Source organism: Perissodus microlepis, chromosome 7 (assembly GCF_051167445.1).
Source record: "Perissodus microlepis isolate ML-2025 ecotype Zambia chromosome 7, ASM5116744v1, whole genome shotgun sequence".
NCBI classification, from domain to species: domain Eukaryota; kingdom Metazoa; phylum Chordata; class Actinopteri; order Cichliformes; family Cichlidae; genus Perissodus; species Perissodus microlepis.
In genome coordinates this window covers 60086852-60103412 of record NC_140467.1, presented here as the reverse complement: position 1 = coordinate 60103412, position 16561 = coordinate 60086852, and the positions used below count along the sequence as shown (strand labels likewise).

The 16561-nt window shown below is 39.0% G+C and overlaps 2 protein-coding genes across 2 annotated transcripts; both read right to left on the bottom strand.

The window, feature by feature from the left end:
• Positions 1-7296: 7296 nt before the first annotated feature.
• LOC146384388 (C-C motif chemokine 16-like) lies at positions 7297-9569 on the bottom strand. Its single transcript, XM_084932621.1, has 3 exons — positions 9455-9569; positions 8520-8643; positions 7297-8390 (listed from the first exon to the last, which is right to left on the bottom strand). Exons 1-3 carry the CDS (start codon positions 9522-9524, stop codon positions 8309-8311), a joined length of 276 nt encoding a protein of 91 aa, XP_084788747.1. The 5' UTR covers positions 9525-9569; the 3' UTR covers positions 7297-8308.
• Positions 9570-10762: 1193 nt separating this feature from the next.
• On the bottom strand, positions 10763-11723 carry LOC146384387 (C-C motif chemokine 4-like). The gene is made up of 3 exons (XM_084932620.1): positions 11530-11723; positions 11310-11436; positions 10763-11174 (listed from the first exon to the last, which is right to left on the bottom strand). Exons 1-3 carry the CDS (start codon positions 11660-11662, stop codon positions 11078-11080), a joined length of 357 nt encoding a protein of 118 aa, XP_084788746.1. The 5' UTR covers positions 11663-11723; the 3' UTR covers positions 10763-11077.
• Between the last annotated feature and the right edge of the window lie 4838 nt (positions 11724-16561).

Below are 16561 nucleotides of genomic sequence, written 5' to 3'. Positions count from 1 at the left end.
TTAATTATTTATTGAATATTTATTGTGCATTTTAAAATTAGTTGGTAGCCTTTGTTCCAGGTCCTGCACAGCTGCTCCTCATCAAGAAATGTGGTGGTTGTCTGTGAAAAGGAAAGGTTGTGATTGAGAGCAAATAAGGTTTACCAGTAAGAAGAACTAACGCAAATGTGTGTGTGACAAGTCTAGAAATAAAGGTGGTGCAAAGAAGTGACTGAGACGTGATTACTCACCTTTCTTTCCTGTGTCTCCTTCAGGGTTTTGGGGCAAACGTTTCCGGGACTTCAGACACCATTTATTGGTTCTGGGAGAGGCCATGAGTTAATCGAGTGTGGGGAATCGTTTGTCTTGGGGTTTTGGGGTTTTTTATAATAATGGATATTGTGTCAGAAGTGTAAAATATTTATTAATTATATTTATTCATTGAAATGTATGTATTGTATAACGTGGTGGAAGGGTGGGATTTTAGAACTCACCTGTTAGTGGAATAATGGTTTAGCCTGTGACAGCAGAGAGTATTTAAGGATGCCAGCTGCAATTAGTCAGGGTGATGGTTGTTGTTTTGTGAAGAGAGAAGGCTTGAAAAATCACTCATTGTCATGTCCTGAGCTATATGGTGAATAAATGCCTCTTGTTCCACTATACTTGTCGTGGTTTGCCTCACTGTTACAAAGGGGCACGATCTGTTATCCTCGTGTCGGTGTTGTTCCCACATCATCATAATAAATGTTCCAGGTTCAGTCGCTCAGTTTTGTGAAATGAAACTTTAATGCAGAATGAAGCAAAACAATACAGAGTTTAAATGGCATAGTGAAAGCAAATGATTCAATACATGTTTTTGATATATTGTTGCATTATAAACTGAGATATTGAGATATTGTCACATCAAGCTGGGTCAACATAACACAACTCAGTCGTTCACAAGTGTTTGTACAGACAGCATGGCATTTTGGTGGATTTTATACACCTGCGGCAACAAGACAGAAAAGACCTGAATTCAAAGATTCAAATGTGCCCCAATAGCTTTGTTCATTAACTAAATACTGAAAATTATTTGCCAGAGATTTGACATGATCCACAAATTATTAGGCTGATATTGTGATAATGCAAAAAATAAAAAGTTTATGAAGCAACTTCATGGAGTGACTTATGCATTTCGGCTTGTAGCATTCATCGAAGTCATGAAAGATGTTTGAGCTGTTGACTGTGGCATTGGTTTAGTTGTTCCTCTCTCTTGTTTGACAAATTGTTCCATTGCCCACTCTGCTGTCTGTTTCACACAGAAAAGCCCTCTGTGTGTCTTGATCCTGTAGAAAAGTCAGAATCATTATTTTGCTCTCATATTCACATATTTTGCAGTTAATAGCAGAGTTACGGCTTCAATGTGGACGATCATACATTGCTTATACGTGACTTCTTGGCAAACATTAGTCATCGAATCAAAGAGACAGTGAAAGACAAACTTACACAAATGCTGGTGTGGGGCATTGTCTGTGAGTTTTCACGATGGAGACGATGTTCGCCTTTGGAATCCGTTTGTCAAAGAAGCGAAAACAACAAGAGTCGGGTGAATTCACTGCCTTAGCTGTAACAGAGAAACAGGGATTACTCAGTGCTGTGGCTGCTTCTCCAACATACCAGATATATTTAAGTTTAATGCTTCATTAAGTAACAAAATACAATTTGTTATATCTTAATGAAAGATACCATTTGAAGGCTCTTATTTTATGTCTTGGAGCAAGATTATTAAGCAAAGACATAAAAGATAGAGATACATAGAAAATAGAAAAAATGTGACCACACTTGTTTACTCAGAGGATTCAATCTGACTTTAAAGAGTGAGAGTGAAAATCTTAAGATCAACACTGGTCTTCATGACCATGAACTCGCTCTGTCTCACTCTCGTCTGATCTAACACAAGTACAAGTAGCAGACTTACAGGCATCGCTGTGGTAAACGGTGAACAGCACGAGCAGCAGTCCCACTGTCAGGCTGAGAGTCTTCATGCTGACTTCACTGTAGACCTGATGATGCTGATGTTTCAGAAGATGTCTGAATGATCGGTCCGATCACCCTGCTTTAAGTCACGTTCTCATCTGCATATTCAAACCATTTCTTAGAAACTGGAAAAATGATCAACAACCCCAAAGGTGGTTAATAGATTGGGGTTTTTTCTGTACCATGAGAGAACAGGAAGTTTCAGGGACTCAATATATCTGATAAAATGCTCAAACAAACCACTCGGTGCTCTACCAATAAATGCATGCACTGATAATGCATGCTTAGTCCCAGTCTTCACTTTCTGCACAACCTTCCTTTATTCAGGCTGCAGTGAAGGTCGGCAGTAGAATCGCGAGACAACATTTGAGACATTTGCTGATATCTGATGCATTTGTATATTGATACTCAGTTTTTCCACACTATATTATGTAGTATGGATGTATTATGTTTACATGTTGTATATTTGTCTGAATGCTAGGTGCACCATATTTCCAGGCTATAGCCATTCGTCAATATCCATTGACAGCAATCAGCGAGGCAGCACTTCTATTCGATGTATTTGCCACCAGTTCAAAGTCATTACAGTGCATGCATTATCTTTATAGATGGACTGGATGGCGAACAACACTAGAGGCCAACTTAAAGGCACAACCTACCATAAAGTGTGGGATGTACCAATGAGAGACCCTGTCATCACTACTGTCCTGCATAGGCCTGAACCCCCCTGAGTGCGAGCATTAACAAGACTGGCCAGTTCGTCAGCTACCTAACTGTGGTAAGCAGGTCTCCAGAACCTTACGCTCCTAACCTGCAAAGTAAGCTTCAAATTCAGAAACCATCTTCTCGCTGCCACATTTCCACGCTGTGTCATTGCTTATCTCTCTGTTTATAATAAAGCTTGTGAAAAACCCTCCGCCTGTCTCTTGATTCGGGTCCCCACCCACATACTGGCCTCCGGGCCCCATTGACAATAATGAGTGTTGGTTTGTTTTCAGTTTCTCTCTCTCTCCCCCAGCTTGATCATTGAGTGGAGATTGGATTTCTCCTTCTTCAGCTGAACACATGTTATTATCATCTACTTCATCAACGGCAGTGTAGTAAGACCTGCCGTGCACGTCTCTGCATAATTAGCTGCAACAAAAAAACAGGGATTACTCAATATTGTGTCTGCTTCTAATGACTTACAGCATATCAGAAATGATTAAGGCTAATGCTCATCAGGCAACAAACATCAACAAAAATACAATTTGTTATTAAAGGATACAGATTAAAGGCTCCTGTTTTAAGTCCTCGCTCTGTCTCACTCTCCATTTGAATGAAGAAAAGGACAGAAAATTCAATGAACTAACAAAGCACAAGAAGCAGACTTACAGGCATCGTTGTGGTAAACAATAAACATCCCTAACTTTACTTTCTTTTTTAGATACATTCAGTTCTCAGACTTCAAACCCCCCCCAAAAAACTACTTTCAATATTAAAAGCAGGATATCAGCAGTTACTTCTCCCAGGTCCAGCCAAGAAAGCCATATCACATCTTTACAGTGCGTTGAATCAAACTGATGTGTTGGATGTAATGAGCATCCATGCTGTAGCACAGGTGTGGAAAAATAAACTTGCTGTAGACATCACTGAAGAAGAGTAGGATGTGATTTGGGATCATACAAAAAAATATCAGTGTGTAACTGTACTGCGTAACCTGCTGAAATGTAAAATTCTGCACCGTGTGAAACTCTCACCACATAAAACACAAATGAATCATCAGCTTCCACCTCTGTTTGAACTGCAAGGCCTCAGCAGGAACTTCTACGCACCGTGTTTGGTCATGTCTGAAAAATTCAGTCCTGCTGGACATTTTGCAGGATAAAGATACTGAGACTGTATTTGAAAACTGAGCCTTTATCGCTGCTTTTTGACTTCCAAGTTGGCACAATGTTCCTGACACCAACCTAAATACACTTTATGATAGTTTTGAAAATGCTGCACAAACACAACACGTCTTAGATAAATAACAAACCTCCCAGTAAAACAACCTGGCAGCAAATTCTTATGGAATGTTTTCCCCTGGAATGTTTCGGCTGCTTTCTTCGCTCCTCAAGGGAACAGTTTATGAGAATTTGGCCTCCGTCTGTTTGTTTCACTACCTCTACAGTCACTTTGGTGCCTGGGTTTCAGGTCTCATTGATGAGTGAAAATATTTGGTGGCTGTTTACAACATCTGTCACCGCTTGATTGTTTCATCTTTGTTTTACCTCTGTTGCAGGCCTGATAGCCTGATGATGGAATTGAACTCAAGATTTTCTTGCTGTGCAGCAATGGTGCTAACCACCATGCCACCGTGTTGCCACTTAAAAAACACAAGTGAGAAAAAAGCTGTTTTTCTTTCACCACTGTTCCGTACTGACTATGGGGTTCTTGGTCTCCTGCCTGATGAGTACCCAAAATATTAAGAAAGAAATGTGAGTTTTTGTCACTTAAATTGGAATCTGCAAGAAAGGTTTTGCATTGATTCAGATAAATCTTTAGGAGGAGAGTAGAGCTCATGTTAACAATCCATTAAAATTTGGCTTATTTCCACTGAGCTCTTCAAGGTCAACTTAACGCTTGATTTTGTCAGAAAATTGACAACAAGCTTCATAACTTAAAAACTACAATCATTACAAATGTGCTGTGTATTGTGAACATTTAGAAAGTACCATATTAAGATTTAGAATATCATGTCATATTTCACATCTGCCTTTCTTTCAACTTGACCCCAAAATGTGATATAGCTTTAAAGTAGTAGAACAACATTATTTATTGATCTCAAACTATTCATGTCCAGTTATTTATAAAGCAATACCCATTATCATTACGTACTCCTACATAATGCTTGTGTAAACAAAGTAAACATCTTACTGCACTACAAACTTATAGTACGTTTCTAAAGAACAGCTGCCTCAGTGAAGGTTTGTGCTCCAGAGTGCTTTACACTGTAGTTCATTTAAGACAAATAAGCACAGTGACAAAATAAAACTGCTCTGGCTGTCTTCAACAAGATTATATCAACAACTGTTGCAGACAAAACCTTTCCTGTACAAAGTGTGAACAGCATCTTGAGGTCGTTCACAATGAAAAAATACAGCTTAACACAAATCAAGAAGACAGAAATGACTCATCGGAAGCAGTGAATTCATCTGAAGGCATCTGAGGACGCTGGGTTCTTTCAGTTAAACTAGTGAAGATCAAAGCTTATAAAGGTGATAAGGCTATTTCGGTGTATGCCACACATGTTAAACCCAAGGCCCACAGGCTGGATGTAATGCTATAGCTTCATGTGTTAATCAGTCGTGGCCCATTATTATGTGGCAGTCCCACCACACATACTACAAATCATGTAATTCAGTGCAAACCAGCTTATGAAATGCAATGACCCTGACTGTGCAGCATCGTTACACGTTGGCAAATAGGAGTCGTTGTGTTGTAATGAAACAGTGTGCCATGGTAAATGACATAAAACTACTTCTCTAAATGAATAATTTCTATGTTGCACTATAGTTACAAGTAGAACATGTAAGGATATATTACAGTGCAATATTAAAGACCAAGTTAAACATTATGCTTTATGAGGTTGCGGTGTTATCAGGTGTAAAAATATCATCTGAAATGGAAACTTTAAAAAGACAAAATTTAGAGTTTAGTAATGAGCATTATATAATCATCTTTTCTCAGTAAACTATTTGACAACAGTATTATGACAAATAAAATAAATACCTTTTTTCTCACAGTCTTTATGACCAGTCAGGGTTCAGAACCAATTAAGCACAGAAACAACTCTTTGTAATGTCATCACTGACCTAAAGATCAATAGTGACTCACTAAGAGTTTAGATTTTAATCCTTCTTGATCTCACTGCTGTTTTCAGCACTGACATTCTGATTCAAGGCCTTCATGACACAGCTGGTTTGACAGGTCCGGTTTTTGATGATGCCTCTCTTTGTATCTAAAGGGTTTTAAAGTTTTTATGTCTCAACTAGCAGTTTCTGATCTGCACAAATGAAAATTCAACAAGGGGTTCCTCAGGGGTCTGTCCTGGGTCCATTACTATTCAACCTTTACATGTTTCCACTCAGTATGGCCATAAAGAATCATAATATAGCCTACCATTCTTATGCAGATGATACACAGTTGTACTTATCACATTCCTCTGATGATCTAACCTCTGTTCACAAACTTATCAACTTATAAACACAACCTCCAAAATTCTTCTGTTCATCTGGACGTAATGTTTTCAGTGGGAGAAACGTTTCGTCACTCATCCGAGTGACTTCTTCAGTCTCAGCTGACTGCAGGTTTCCCCAATCTTATAAACAGTACATTTGCATAATGATTGAAACTACCACCACTGTAGGAACAATGGGTTGGAAGGTCAGTTCCTTGAACATTAATGTGCTAACTGATTACATTAACTGCTGGATGTATCAAAACTTTTTAGAACTGATCAGAGAAAAGACAAAAATACTAGTTGCTGTTTTTTCATATTTATCACCTCTGTCTCTAAGATACAGTCGGCAAGTCAGGAATTGGTATCATTCTTAGTTTTGATAATCACAGCAATAAGATTATGAGAATTGCTTTCTATCATTAAGAACTATTTCATAAGGAAAGATCACTTGGAAGAATTTAAACATGATTTATTGAGATAGTTAATGTATTTGGAGATTAGACTCCGATGACCCATCACGACAGAACAGTTTTATTGTATTTTGCCGTTTTCACTGCCTTTGGCATTGTAAACCAACATGGGTTTTTATGTTTTTCTGTGTTAAGCACATTGAGTTGGCTTGTAATGAAATGTACTAGCTAAATAAAATTGCCATTGCCATAAAATAAACTATATACAAAGTGTCACTAAATACCAAGAGGTGCAGTAATCTCTGTATGTAGCACAGAGCCATGGCTCAGTGTCTGAGTGTCTCAATGATTCCCACAGGCCCGAATGTGCAGCGCTCACCACTAACAAGCACCTACATAAATATAACAAGCATACCTGAACTTGGGTGCAAGACGAGAAATTCAGCACCCTTGTGATTGTTGTTATAAAGGTTTCCTAAAATGACAAACAATTTTTACTCAAATGTTTTCACCAGCATTTTTATAGTTTAAAATTTGTTGTATTTTAAAGGAAAGTGAGCATATTTTAAAGTTTATGTAGGATATTTTATTGATTTTATTCACTATTCTGATGAATTCAAAGAGAAGGCCACGGCATAAAAGCACAGTTGAACATTCACTGTCAGAGAGAGTCGATGAGTTTTGTGAAATGCAACTTTAATGAATAAAGAAAAACAATATACAGAGATATATAAATGCTTTGGACACAGTGTATCTGCATAACAATGGCACGGTGAAAGTAAATGGTCAAATGACTGGAGACATTAGATTTTGTGTGCACTATTTTTATCTGAATGTGGAAATCATGTAAACGTCTAAGGCATCAAAATAATTTAAAATTATTTTTAATGATAATTGTCAGTTAGATATTAGCGGCAGGAAAATAAGGGCATATGTAAGGAGAGAAACAGGCGAGGGATGGATACCACAGTGGATCGAAGCTACAGTGAAACACGGTGGTGAGAAGACAGACTGATCTAAATCAGCTACACCCTGACTGAGGAGAAGCAGCCCTCCATTCTTCAGTGATGTCCTCCAGCAGTGATTTATAGCTTTGTGGAGAACGATTCATATTGCAGCAGGATAACTGTTCGTGTTATTATGGAAGAACTTTCCTTCATTGTTACTGTCACACTTCAACTTGAAGACTATCGTCGTCACATGAAGCTCTTGCAGGGATAATCTGGTTTATCAAGACTTGACATAGTCTCTGTTCTCAGGTCGGCAGGAATCAAAGTGACATAAATTAGCACATTTCTGTGCCTGCTACTTTTTTGTCCTGATTAGGACTCGTATCAGAAACACTGCACTACAAAAAAAGAACAAGTATTCAGGGAGAATTCATTAACTAAACAGGAATGTGTGATGTTTGCAGCTGTCTTTGTCCTCACCCGAGTGAAATCCCTTTAAATTTCAATCTTTAGATCTTTAAAGTCCTGCTGCCAAAGTGAGTGAGAGACAAACAAATACCAAATACTCAAATTCCCTTTTCAGAGATGCAACTTTTTACTAAACTTATGCTGATAATTAAGCTGATAAATGCAAAATAAAAGTATCCGCATTTCAATAATAGTAAGACTACTTAAGCAGGCAAAGTACAAAGAGCTAAAACTCCAGCGCTGGTTGCCAGTCATTGGGGTCATGGTAGATTCTTCATGTCTTAATTGTGGCGTTTGACGAACTCTTCCATTGCCCAGTCATCATTCTGTCTCACACAGTAATCGCCTCTGGGCGTGTTGATCCTGCAAAAAAATCAGCGTCATTATTTTGTTCTCAGATCACAGATTTTATTCTTCATAGAAAAGAAGGATAATACAATGCTTGGCAAATATTAGTGAGGGCAGCAAAGAGATGTTGAAGTACAAACTTACACAAAGGCTTCTGTTAAACATTTGCTGTGAGTTTTTCTGATGGAGAGGATGTGCACCTTTGGGATCCTTTTATCAAAGAATTTAAAACAGCAAAGATCAGGTGGCACTAAACCCATTCCAGAAGCTGTAAGAGAAAGACACAGGGTATGTTTTAGTGCTACGACTCTATGTCGCAACTTGTTTTCAATTTATATCTAAACAGAACTTACAGTTTGAAAGCTTATATTTTATGTCCTAGTGTAAGATTTTTTATTTTTTAAACTGGGTAAGGCTTTTTCTGTTGTGCAGATACTAGTGTGTAAGCATGTAAAGTAAAATTATATATATGTAATTTAAAATATTAAATGATAGTAGATGCAAATTAGTCGTTGGCTAAAGATGTACAGCTACCCCAGGCAAGCTAAAGTTTTAGCAACAGTTTTCTGGGATTTTTTTTTTTTAACAAAAATATTATTTTTTAATATAATTTAAAATGTAGATATTATTTGTATTATTTTATGTGACAGCAGATTTTAAAAGAAAATGGTTAAATTTATTTTAGCTTATCCTAATGATACCTTTTTACACTTGGACAGTAAGGGCAAAGTTAGGTGCTGGATATTTAAATAACCTTTTGAAACTTCAACATCCAACAAAAATTGTAAAAGTTGTATATATGATTATATATAGCTTCATATTTAAAAATATAATTGTATACACATGCACACACAAATATATGTAACACAGTCCTGGTAGAGGATCCGAGCTTAGACCGCCACAGCCGCAAGAGGGGAATTTTTAAAATATAAAAATCTTTCAATCATTTGTCATTTTCCTGAGATAATAATTAGTTTCATTTTTGTTTTAATCACTTAAAATACAGAAAAATGAAGAATTTCATGTTCACAGTTGAAATTCCCTCCAGTGTGATGCAGGAAGTAGACTAACAGACTTACGTGAGGCGTCGCAGTAGTAAATAGTGAACAGCACGAGCAGCAGTCCCACGGTCAGGCTGAGAGTCTTCATGTTCGCTGTAGACCTGATGATGCTGGTGTTTCAGATCTGAAGTGATTTGTCCTGCTTCCCTCGGCTTAAGTCTGACATGCTCACATGTCCTCATCTGCATATTCAAAGCCGTTCTAAGAAAAGTGGAAAAAAAAATTATAAAACAAATATAAGGCAACAGGAAGTTTGAGGGGCTCACCGCCACTCTGATTGTGTGATAAAACAAGGTCAGACAAACCACTCATTCTGCAAAGCCTTTGCATTGTCTTTACATCATACATAGTCATAATGTTTCCACCATTAAACCTCTAATGTTGTTTCATAACTGTCACCAATAGTCCTTAATCATCAATTTCTGAGCCTTGCAGTGTGCAGGTTACAGTGATGGTCTGGGCGAGAATCATCAGGCAACGCATACAAGCATCTGCACACGAAATGTATTTTAAAAATATGTTTTTTATTACTAAGCAGCTTTTTGTACAGTGACATAATAACATTTCTGAGATGCATGGGGTTTCAGCAACAAAGGCATTCTAGGTCAAATTTGACACAGACAGGTCTGAGTGTTTCAGAAACTGCTGATCTGCTTTTTCCCACACAACCATCTCTGTGGTTTACAGAGAATTCTCAGAAAACATAAAATGTTCAGTGAGCAGCAGTTTTGTGGGAGAATATGCTTTAATTGATCCCGAAGGTCAGAACAAAATGGTCAAACTGCTTCAACTAATAGGAAAGCAACAGTAACTCAAAGGACCACTCGTTACATCCTAACCAATGTATGTAGAAGAGCATCTCTCAGTGCACCATGTGTCAAAATAGATGAGTGAAAATTTGTTCCCTGGTCTGATGAGTCTCAGTCTCTGCTGTGACAATCAGATGGTAGGGTCAGAATTTGGTGTAAGCAGCATGTAAGCGTGGGACGAGAGAGAGCAGTGAGCACGGGGAGTGCAGAGACACAGGAGCAGGGAGCACTAAACAAGGATTTTTTTGGGAAGAAGACACAGCACCGGAGACGAGGGAACTCACAGGGATTTATTGTTATGTAACTTTTGGCTCACTGTAAATAAACGCACTGCTTTCTTTGCACCAAGTCCTGCGTTTGGGTTCAATTTCCCCCACATCCCCACGGTTGGCCAGCACCCACCGTGGCATTTTGCTGTTTCTCTGGTTATTATCTCTGAATACCTTTTATCATTTTTACAGATTCAAAGAGTTGTTCAAATGAAAACAAGAGACTGAGAAACACTGGATGACAGTTTTTTAAGATCTGTATTTAATGAGTTTATAAAGATCTTTTTACAGCTTTGAGCTTGAGGCAGCAGAGTAAAAAGCACTTTTGTATTATTATTTCTTTACAGTTCTTCCCCTGCACAAAACATACCTAACGCACATCTGATCACTCACATAAACGTCTAACAGTCTTTTCAGAGAACTTGCATAAATTTTTTTGTTTATTTTTAAGCCAGTTTTATGAAAATACAAATACGAAGCGAAGCCATAAGGCCTTAAAAAAGCAGTCAATTATTAACTAAAGCCGATAGCCGATAGCTGATAGCTGAAGATCTTGGTGGTGGCTAGCTGCTGCCTTCAGTGTTGTGGAGCCGATACATGTCCTGAGCCCACTGGAAGCTCTGAGTGTAGCAGATCTTTTTTCCTCTGACAGTGTGGACTCTGCAAAACATGCACACAAAAATCGTTTTATTCACACTGCTTTGATTGAGTTCTTGCAGAAGGCCTGTCTAAACTTCACATATCCATTTTTATACTTTATTCATGACCAGTCCTGTTTGAAAATATCAAACTTACATGTATGCCTTCTTGGGACAGGAGCTGTGCGTCTGGGTGATGAAGGACACCAACTTCACCGGTATTGCATTTATTTTAAAGTTGAAGCAGCAGGTTCCAGGAGCTGTGCTGAACTTTACGCCTTTCGCTGAGAGCAAGGTAAAAGACTAAAGTGACTATCAACATGTCAGCTGTAAATTTACAAGCAAATGCAAGGAGTCATAAAGGAATAAACACTCACGGATGGCATCACAGCAGCAGGCTGCAAGCAGCAGCAGTCCCAGAGAGAAGCAGAGAGTCTTCATGATGCTGAGAGGAGGGATGAGGAGGATCTTCTTCGTCGTGTTTTTATCTGATGTTGACCAGCCGTGCATCCAATATAAATCCTATGCCTTTTCTATCTCTGTGATGTCAACCTTTCCGCCCCAAACTCAGAAATCCTCGACACGAAAGCACACTCAAACCACCGCTCGTGCAACTGCGGAAGAAAGTTAGAGTAAGGGGACATTTGACAGATTAGAATCAGCGGAAGTGGGGGAGAGTGTAATCAGTGTTTATATCTGTACAGGTTACCTCTAGTTTTCAGGTTCTTTTACGGGGTTTTAGTAGACAAAGGAAACTGATGCAATCATGCCTGACATTTTGTGTGTGGTTTTCACAAAATTAGTTGTGTTAACATTTCCCCAAGCAGATGGGGAATAGACTGACTCACAACCCAAATGCAGAATTGTAAGTCCTTGAGTACCCATCACTAGGCCCGGCTGGTTCTAAAATGATTTGCATGACACTGAGTGAAATTTGAGTATTTGATCCTTTACAGCCCAGCCACAATTCTGACTCCCACAGACTGGCTCTGTGCACATGTAGGAGAGGTCATGAGGTCAAGAGGTCTATATTAATGAATTTACTGGCTAATAGTGTGTGGCTATGGGCTGTGTCCTTATTCACCTGGCAGTCAAAGGCTATAATAATAATAACCTTATGCTCCTGTACAGTTTAAAGGGGGACATGCTCACATGCCCTCATCTGCATATTCAAAGTCGTTCTAAGAAAAGTGGGAAAAATAATTCTAAAACAAATATAAGGCAACAGGAAGTTTGAGGGGCTCACCGCCACTCTGATCGTGTGATAAAACAAGGTCAGCCAAACCACTCATTCTGCAAAGCCTTTGCATTGTCTTTACATCATTGTTAAGTCTAATTGTTGAATGTTGTCATTGTGGTTCTTAAATTTGTAAAGTCTTAGTTCAATCTATAGGATCAAGACATTCCTTTGTCTCTGACCACCTCTCCAGCCACTCTGTGCTGGGGGAGGTTTTATCACAGACACATCCCTTGTGAAGATTCTGTTTGATGTTTGGTAAGCTTCCTGCCCTTTGGATGTCTGTGAAGGTTCTCAGTCATCCAGGTCATCGTAGTCAAAGGAGCTTGCAAAGAAAAGCGTCTGGACTTCTTTAAGTTGCTTGAAGACTTTTCACCTCTCATCCGAGAAGCTTCTTCAGTTCTAAGGTCAAATGGTGGAGAGTCCCAGATTTAAACCTAGTGGGAGTATCCCCCCATAGAGGGACAAAAGGACCCCCTGATGATCCTCTAATCGCCTGAGCCAACGACGAGCGACCATCTTTGAACAGAGGCGGTGGTTTACGACACCAACTGTCTGCCATCTATAATCCAGTTTTGAGTTCCCTCCCCAGACGCCTTAACGCCCACTCACATCCTGGGCCATCTGACCTCAGGAATTCGCATGATAAGGTGGGGCCAGGTTTCACAATGAGCTCACCCGAAACCCTGGCTGATTGGGACCCACACCCATTTTCACACCTTGGCTCAGGTGATTAGAGGATCATCAGGGGGTCCTTTTGTCCCTCTGTGGGGGGATACTCCCACTAGATTTATATCTGGGACTCCCCACCATTTGACCTTAGAACTGAAGAAGCTTCTCGGATGAGAGGTGAAACATCTTCAAGCAACTTAAAGAAGTCCAGACACTTTTCTTTGCAAGCTCCTTTGACTGCCCTTTCGATGGCTTCATTGTGTTGTGCATGGTGAACCAATACAGGAATTGAACCATATATTGGGTGTGGGGGAGATTACCATTTTATGACTAAGGATGTTGTTAGAAACAGTTGGAAGTCACGCACACAGAGAGACACACATTCTCACACACTCACTCAAACACACACACACACGTTCTTGCACATGCATACACGTGCACACACACATACACACACATAGTGCCTTGTCTTTGTCACCAAGGGGGGTTTTACGGAGGGAGGTGCTTTTGCTGTGATGTGTACTGTAACAGTTTGTCAATAAAAAGGCTACGAGGACAGCTGCTCTTTGAAGGATTTGGGTTTGGAGTCAGGTGAGGAGCGTGAGCTCCAAGAGCTGGTTCTGACCCAGGCTTCCCTCGTTAGCGAGTTAAAAAGCCGGTTGAAGGTGTTCTGTCTTGTTTTCCGCTCTTCATGAGGAATAAGTCTCTAAACTAGCGGGGCATGTGGAAACACAGACCCAACAATCATACATAGTCATAATGTTTCCACCATTAAACCTCTAATGTTGTTTCATAACTGTCACCAATAGTCCTTAATCATCACTTTCTGAGCCTTGCAGTATGCAGGTTACAGTGATGGTCTGGGCGAGAATCATCAGGCAACGCATACAAGCATCTGCACACGAAATGTATTTTAAAAATATGTTTTTTATTACTAAGCAGTTTTTTGTACAGTGACATAATAACATTTCTGAGATGCATGGAGTTTCAGCAACAAAGGTATTCTAGGTCAAATTTGACACATACCGTCTTTTTAATCAAATTTAAAGACATGAAATGTAAAAATGTTATTCTTTTCCTTTTTTTTGAGACCACAGTGATCTCGACCCCTAACCAAGAAACCACATCAAAGGATGCCCACCCTGTGTCTGGTTGTCGGGGTTTATTCATGTTCACATAGCAGTATCATAATAAAATCCAACTGAAAATAAATTTTTTTTTTTTCATCTTTAATTTATCTCTCTATTTGTTTAGCAGCAATTTATTTGCAATATGTAAAATGTCTATTTAACTTGTGTCTTCTTTCCTGCCCTTTTTGTGCAACACCTTTTCCCATTACTCATTAATCTCTTTAGTCTGTCTTGATATAGTTGCAATTCAGCAATCTCATGTTTGCAGTTATTATTCTGTGTATGGACATTTTACCTGATTTTTTACCTTACTTTTTTGTCAGGTCTTTGCTCTAATATTTTCACCTGCTAATGTCTTGACCTGTGTCTTGGGTTAAAGATTTGGATTTTACTATTTCTTGGTGTTTTATGTCCTGCATTTGGAGTCTTTCTCTGTGGTTCATTATGCAAAGATGGTGGTTTTGATTCAAATAAACCCTTTGACAGTATTAACATGTTAGAGGTTTCTTCTCCATTATCGGGGTCACTGGGGTGATGTGACCTGCTCCCCTGCTCTATATAATTTGATTTCCTGTAAGGAAGCAGCAGAAGAGCATAAAAGCCAACTTCACTGACTGGTTTAGGAAAATTTCAAGTCAATGCATTTAAGTAAGATGGCTTGCTGAAGTTCAAACTGAGCATCGGAATGGAGAAAAAAGCTGACTTTAACAACTTTGAAAGTGGCCTGGTTGTTGGTGTCAGACAGGTCTGAGTGTTTCAGAAACTGCTGATCTGTTTTTTCCCACACAACCGTCTCTGTGGTTTACAGAGAATTCTCAGAAAAAATTAAATATTGAGTGAGCAGCAGTTTTGTGGGAGAATATGCTTTAATAGATCCCGAAGGTCAGAAGATAATGGTCAAACTGCTTCAACTAATAGGAAAGCAACAGTTACTCAAAGGACCACTTGTTACATCGTAGCCAATGTATGTAGAAGAGCATTTCTCAGTGCACCATATGTCAAAATAGATGAGTGAAAATTTGTTACCTGGTCTGATGAGTCTCAGTCTCTGCCGTGACAATCAGATGGTAGGGTCAGAATTTGGTGTAAGCAGCATGTAAGCGTGGCTCCATCCTGCCTGATATCAATGGTTCAGGCTGCTGCTGGGGTAATAGTGTGGGGGATATTTTCTTGGCACACTTTGGGCCCCACTTTGGCTACTAACTGCCCATCTTTTAAACACCACAGCCTCCCTGAACATGGGATGTGGTGGAACAAATGAGTCATGGATCAGCTGTACATCATGGATGTGCAGCTGATCAACTGTGTGATGCTCTGTTGTCAACACGGACCAAATTGTCTGAGAAACGTTTATTGCAGTTTCCTAAATATATGACAGGAAAAATCACAGAAACTCTGAGAGCAAAAGTTGGTCCGAGTAGCATATAACTAATGAACTGTCTAGGGAGTGTATGTTGATTAAAAGGATTCATGCTAAACACTAAAAACCAATGTAACATCAGTGAAAATCCAGTTTAGTTGCATGAAAATATGGTTATGAATAGACTTTATTGAAATCTTTTTCCTGTGTTTCTACTGCTGCAGAGAATATTCATATTCTGCTTTCGTCCATTTGTGCAATATCTAAAATTATCTTTAATGTTAGAAATATCCTGTCTCAGAGTGACGCTGAAAAACTAGTTCATGCATTTATTACTTCTAGGCTGGACGACTGTAATTCTTTATTATCAGGATGTCCTAAAAACTGCCTGAAAAGCCTTCAGTTAATCCATAATGCTGCAGCAAGAGTCCTGACAGGCACTAGAAAGAGAGAGCAGATTTCTCCTGTATTGGCTTCCCTTCACTCCCTGAGCCTGGTTCTGCTGTAGGTTTCTTCCTGTTAAAAGGGAATTTTTTTCCTTCCCACTGTTACACCTTGAGGAAACTCTTGTTGTGATTTGGTATTCTAAATAAAATGTAACTGATTTTTATCCATATTTTGTATATAGAACACCTTCTATTCATTTCCAGATTGATATTCCTGAAATCTGCTAGAGGACTTTGATTGAATCACGGTACAAAATGTCGTTTAGGAAGCATGAGCTTTTATTTCACAGAGATTACTTGTACACACACCTCGTTATCTGAAACCCTCTTCTTAAAAATGGTAAACACAGTCCCTTTATGTAGACTTTCAATATATATATGACAAATAAACCTTGTCTCACGTTACAAGTGTTATAAGCCGTTAACTGATTGAACTTTTTTAATTACGTAAGTGTAAAATTTTCTTCATCTTATAAGCGACCTAGATTGGGGTGGTGGGTGTTATTGTTGCCCAGCTGCTTGCAGTAAATTGTCTTTGAAGATTGAACCGATAATGCTGTGTGT

Bases quoted from the DNA above. Each gene is read 5' to 3' on its own strand.
- LOC146384387 (XM_084932620.1), bottom strand. From the start codon at position 11,662: ATGCACGGCTGGTCAACATCAGATAAAAACACGACGAAGAAGATCCTC. The intron at 11,437-11,529 runs GTGAGTGTTTAT...CCTTGCTCTCAG, and splicing joins CTGCTGCTGTGATGCCATCC to CGAAAGGCGTAAAGTTCAGC. The intron at 11,175-11,309 runs GTAAGTTTGATA...CATGTTTTGCAG, and splicing joins TGTCCCAAGAAGGCATACAT to AGTCCACACTGTCAGAGGAA.
- LOC146384388 (XM_084932621.1), bottom strand. From the start codon at position 9,524: ATGAAGACTCTCAGCCTGACCGTGGGACTGCTGCTCGTGCTGTTCACT. The intron at 8,644-9,454 runs GTAAGTCTGTTA...TTTCTCTTACAG, and splicing joins TTACTACTGCGACGCCTCAC to CTTCTGGAATGGGTTTAGTG. The intron at 8,391-8,519 runs GTAAGTTTGTAC...ATTTTTTTGCAG, and splicing joins TGTTTAACAGAAGCCTTTGT to GATCAACACGCCCAGAGGCG.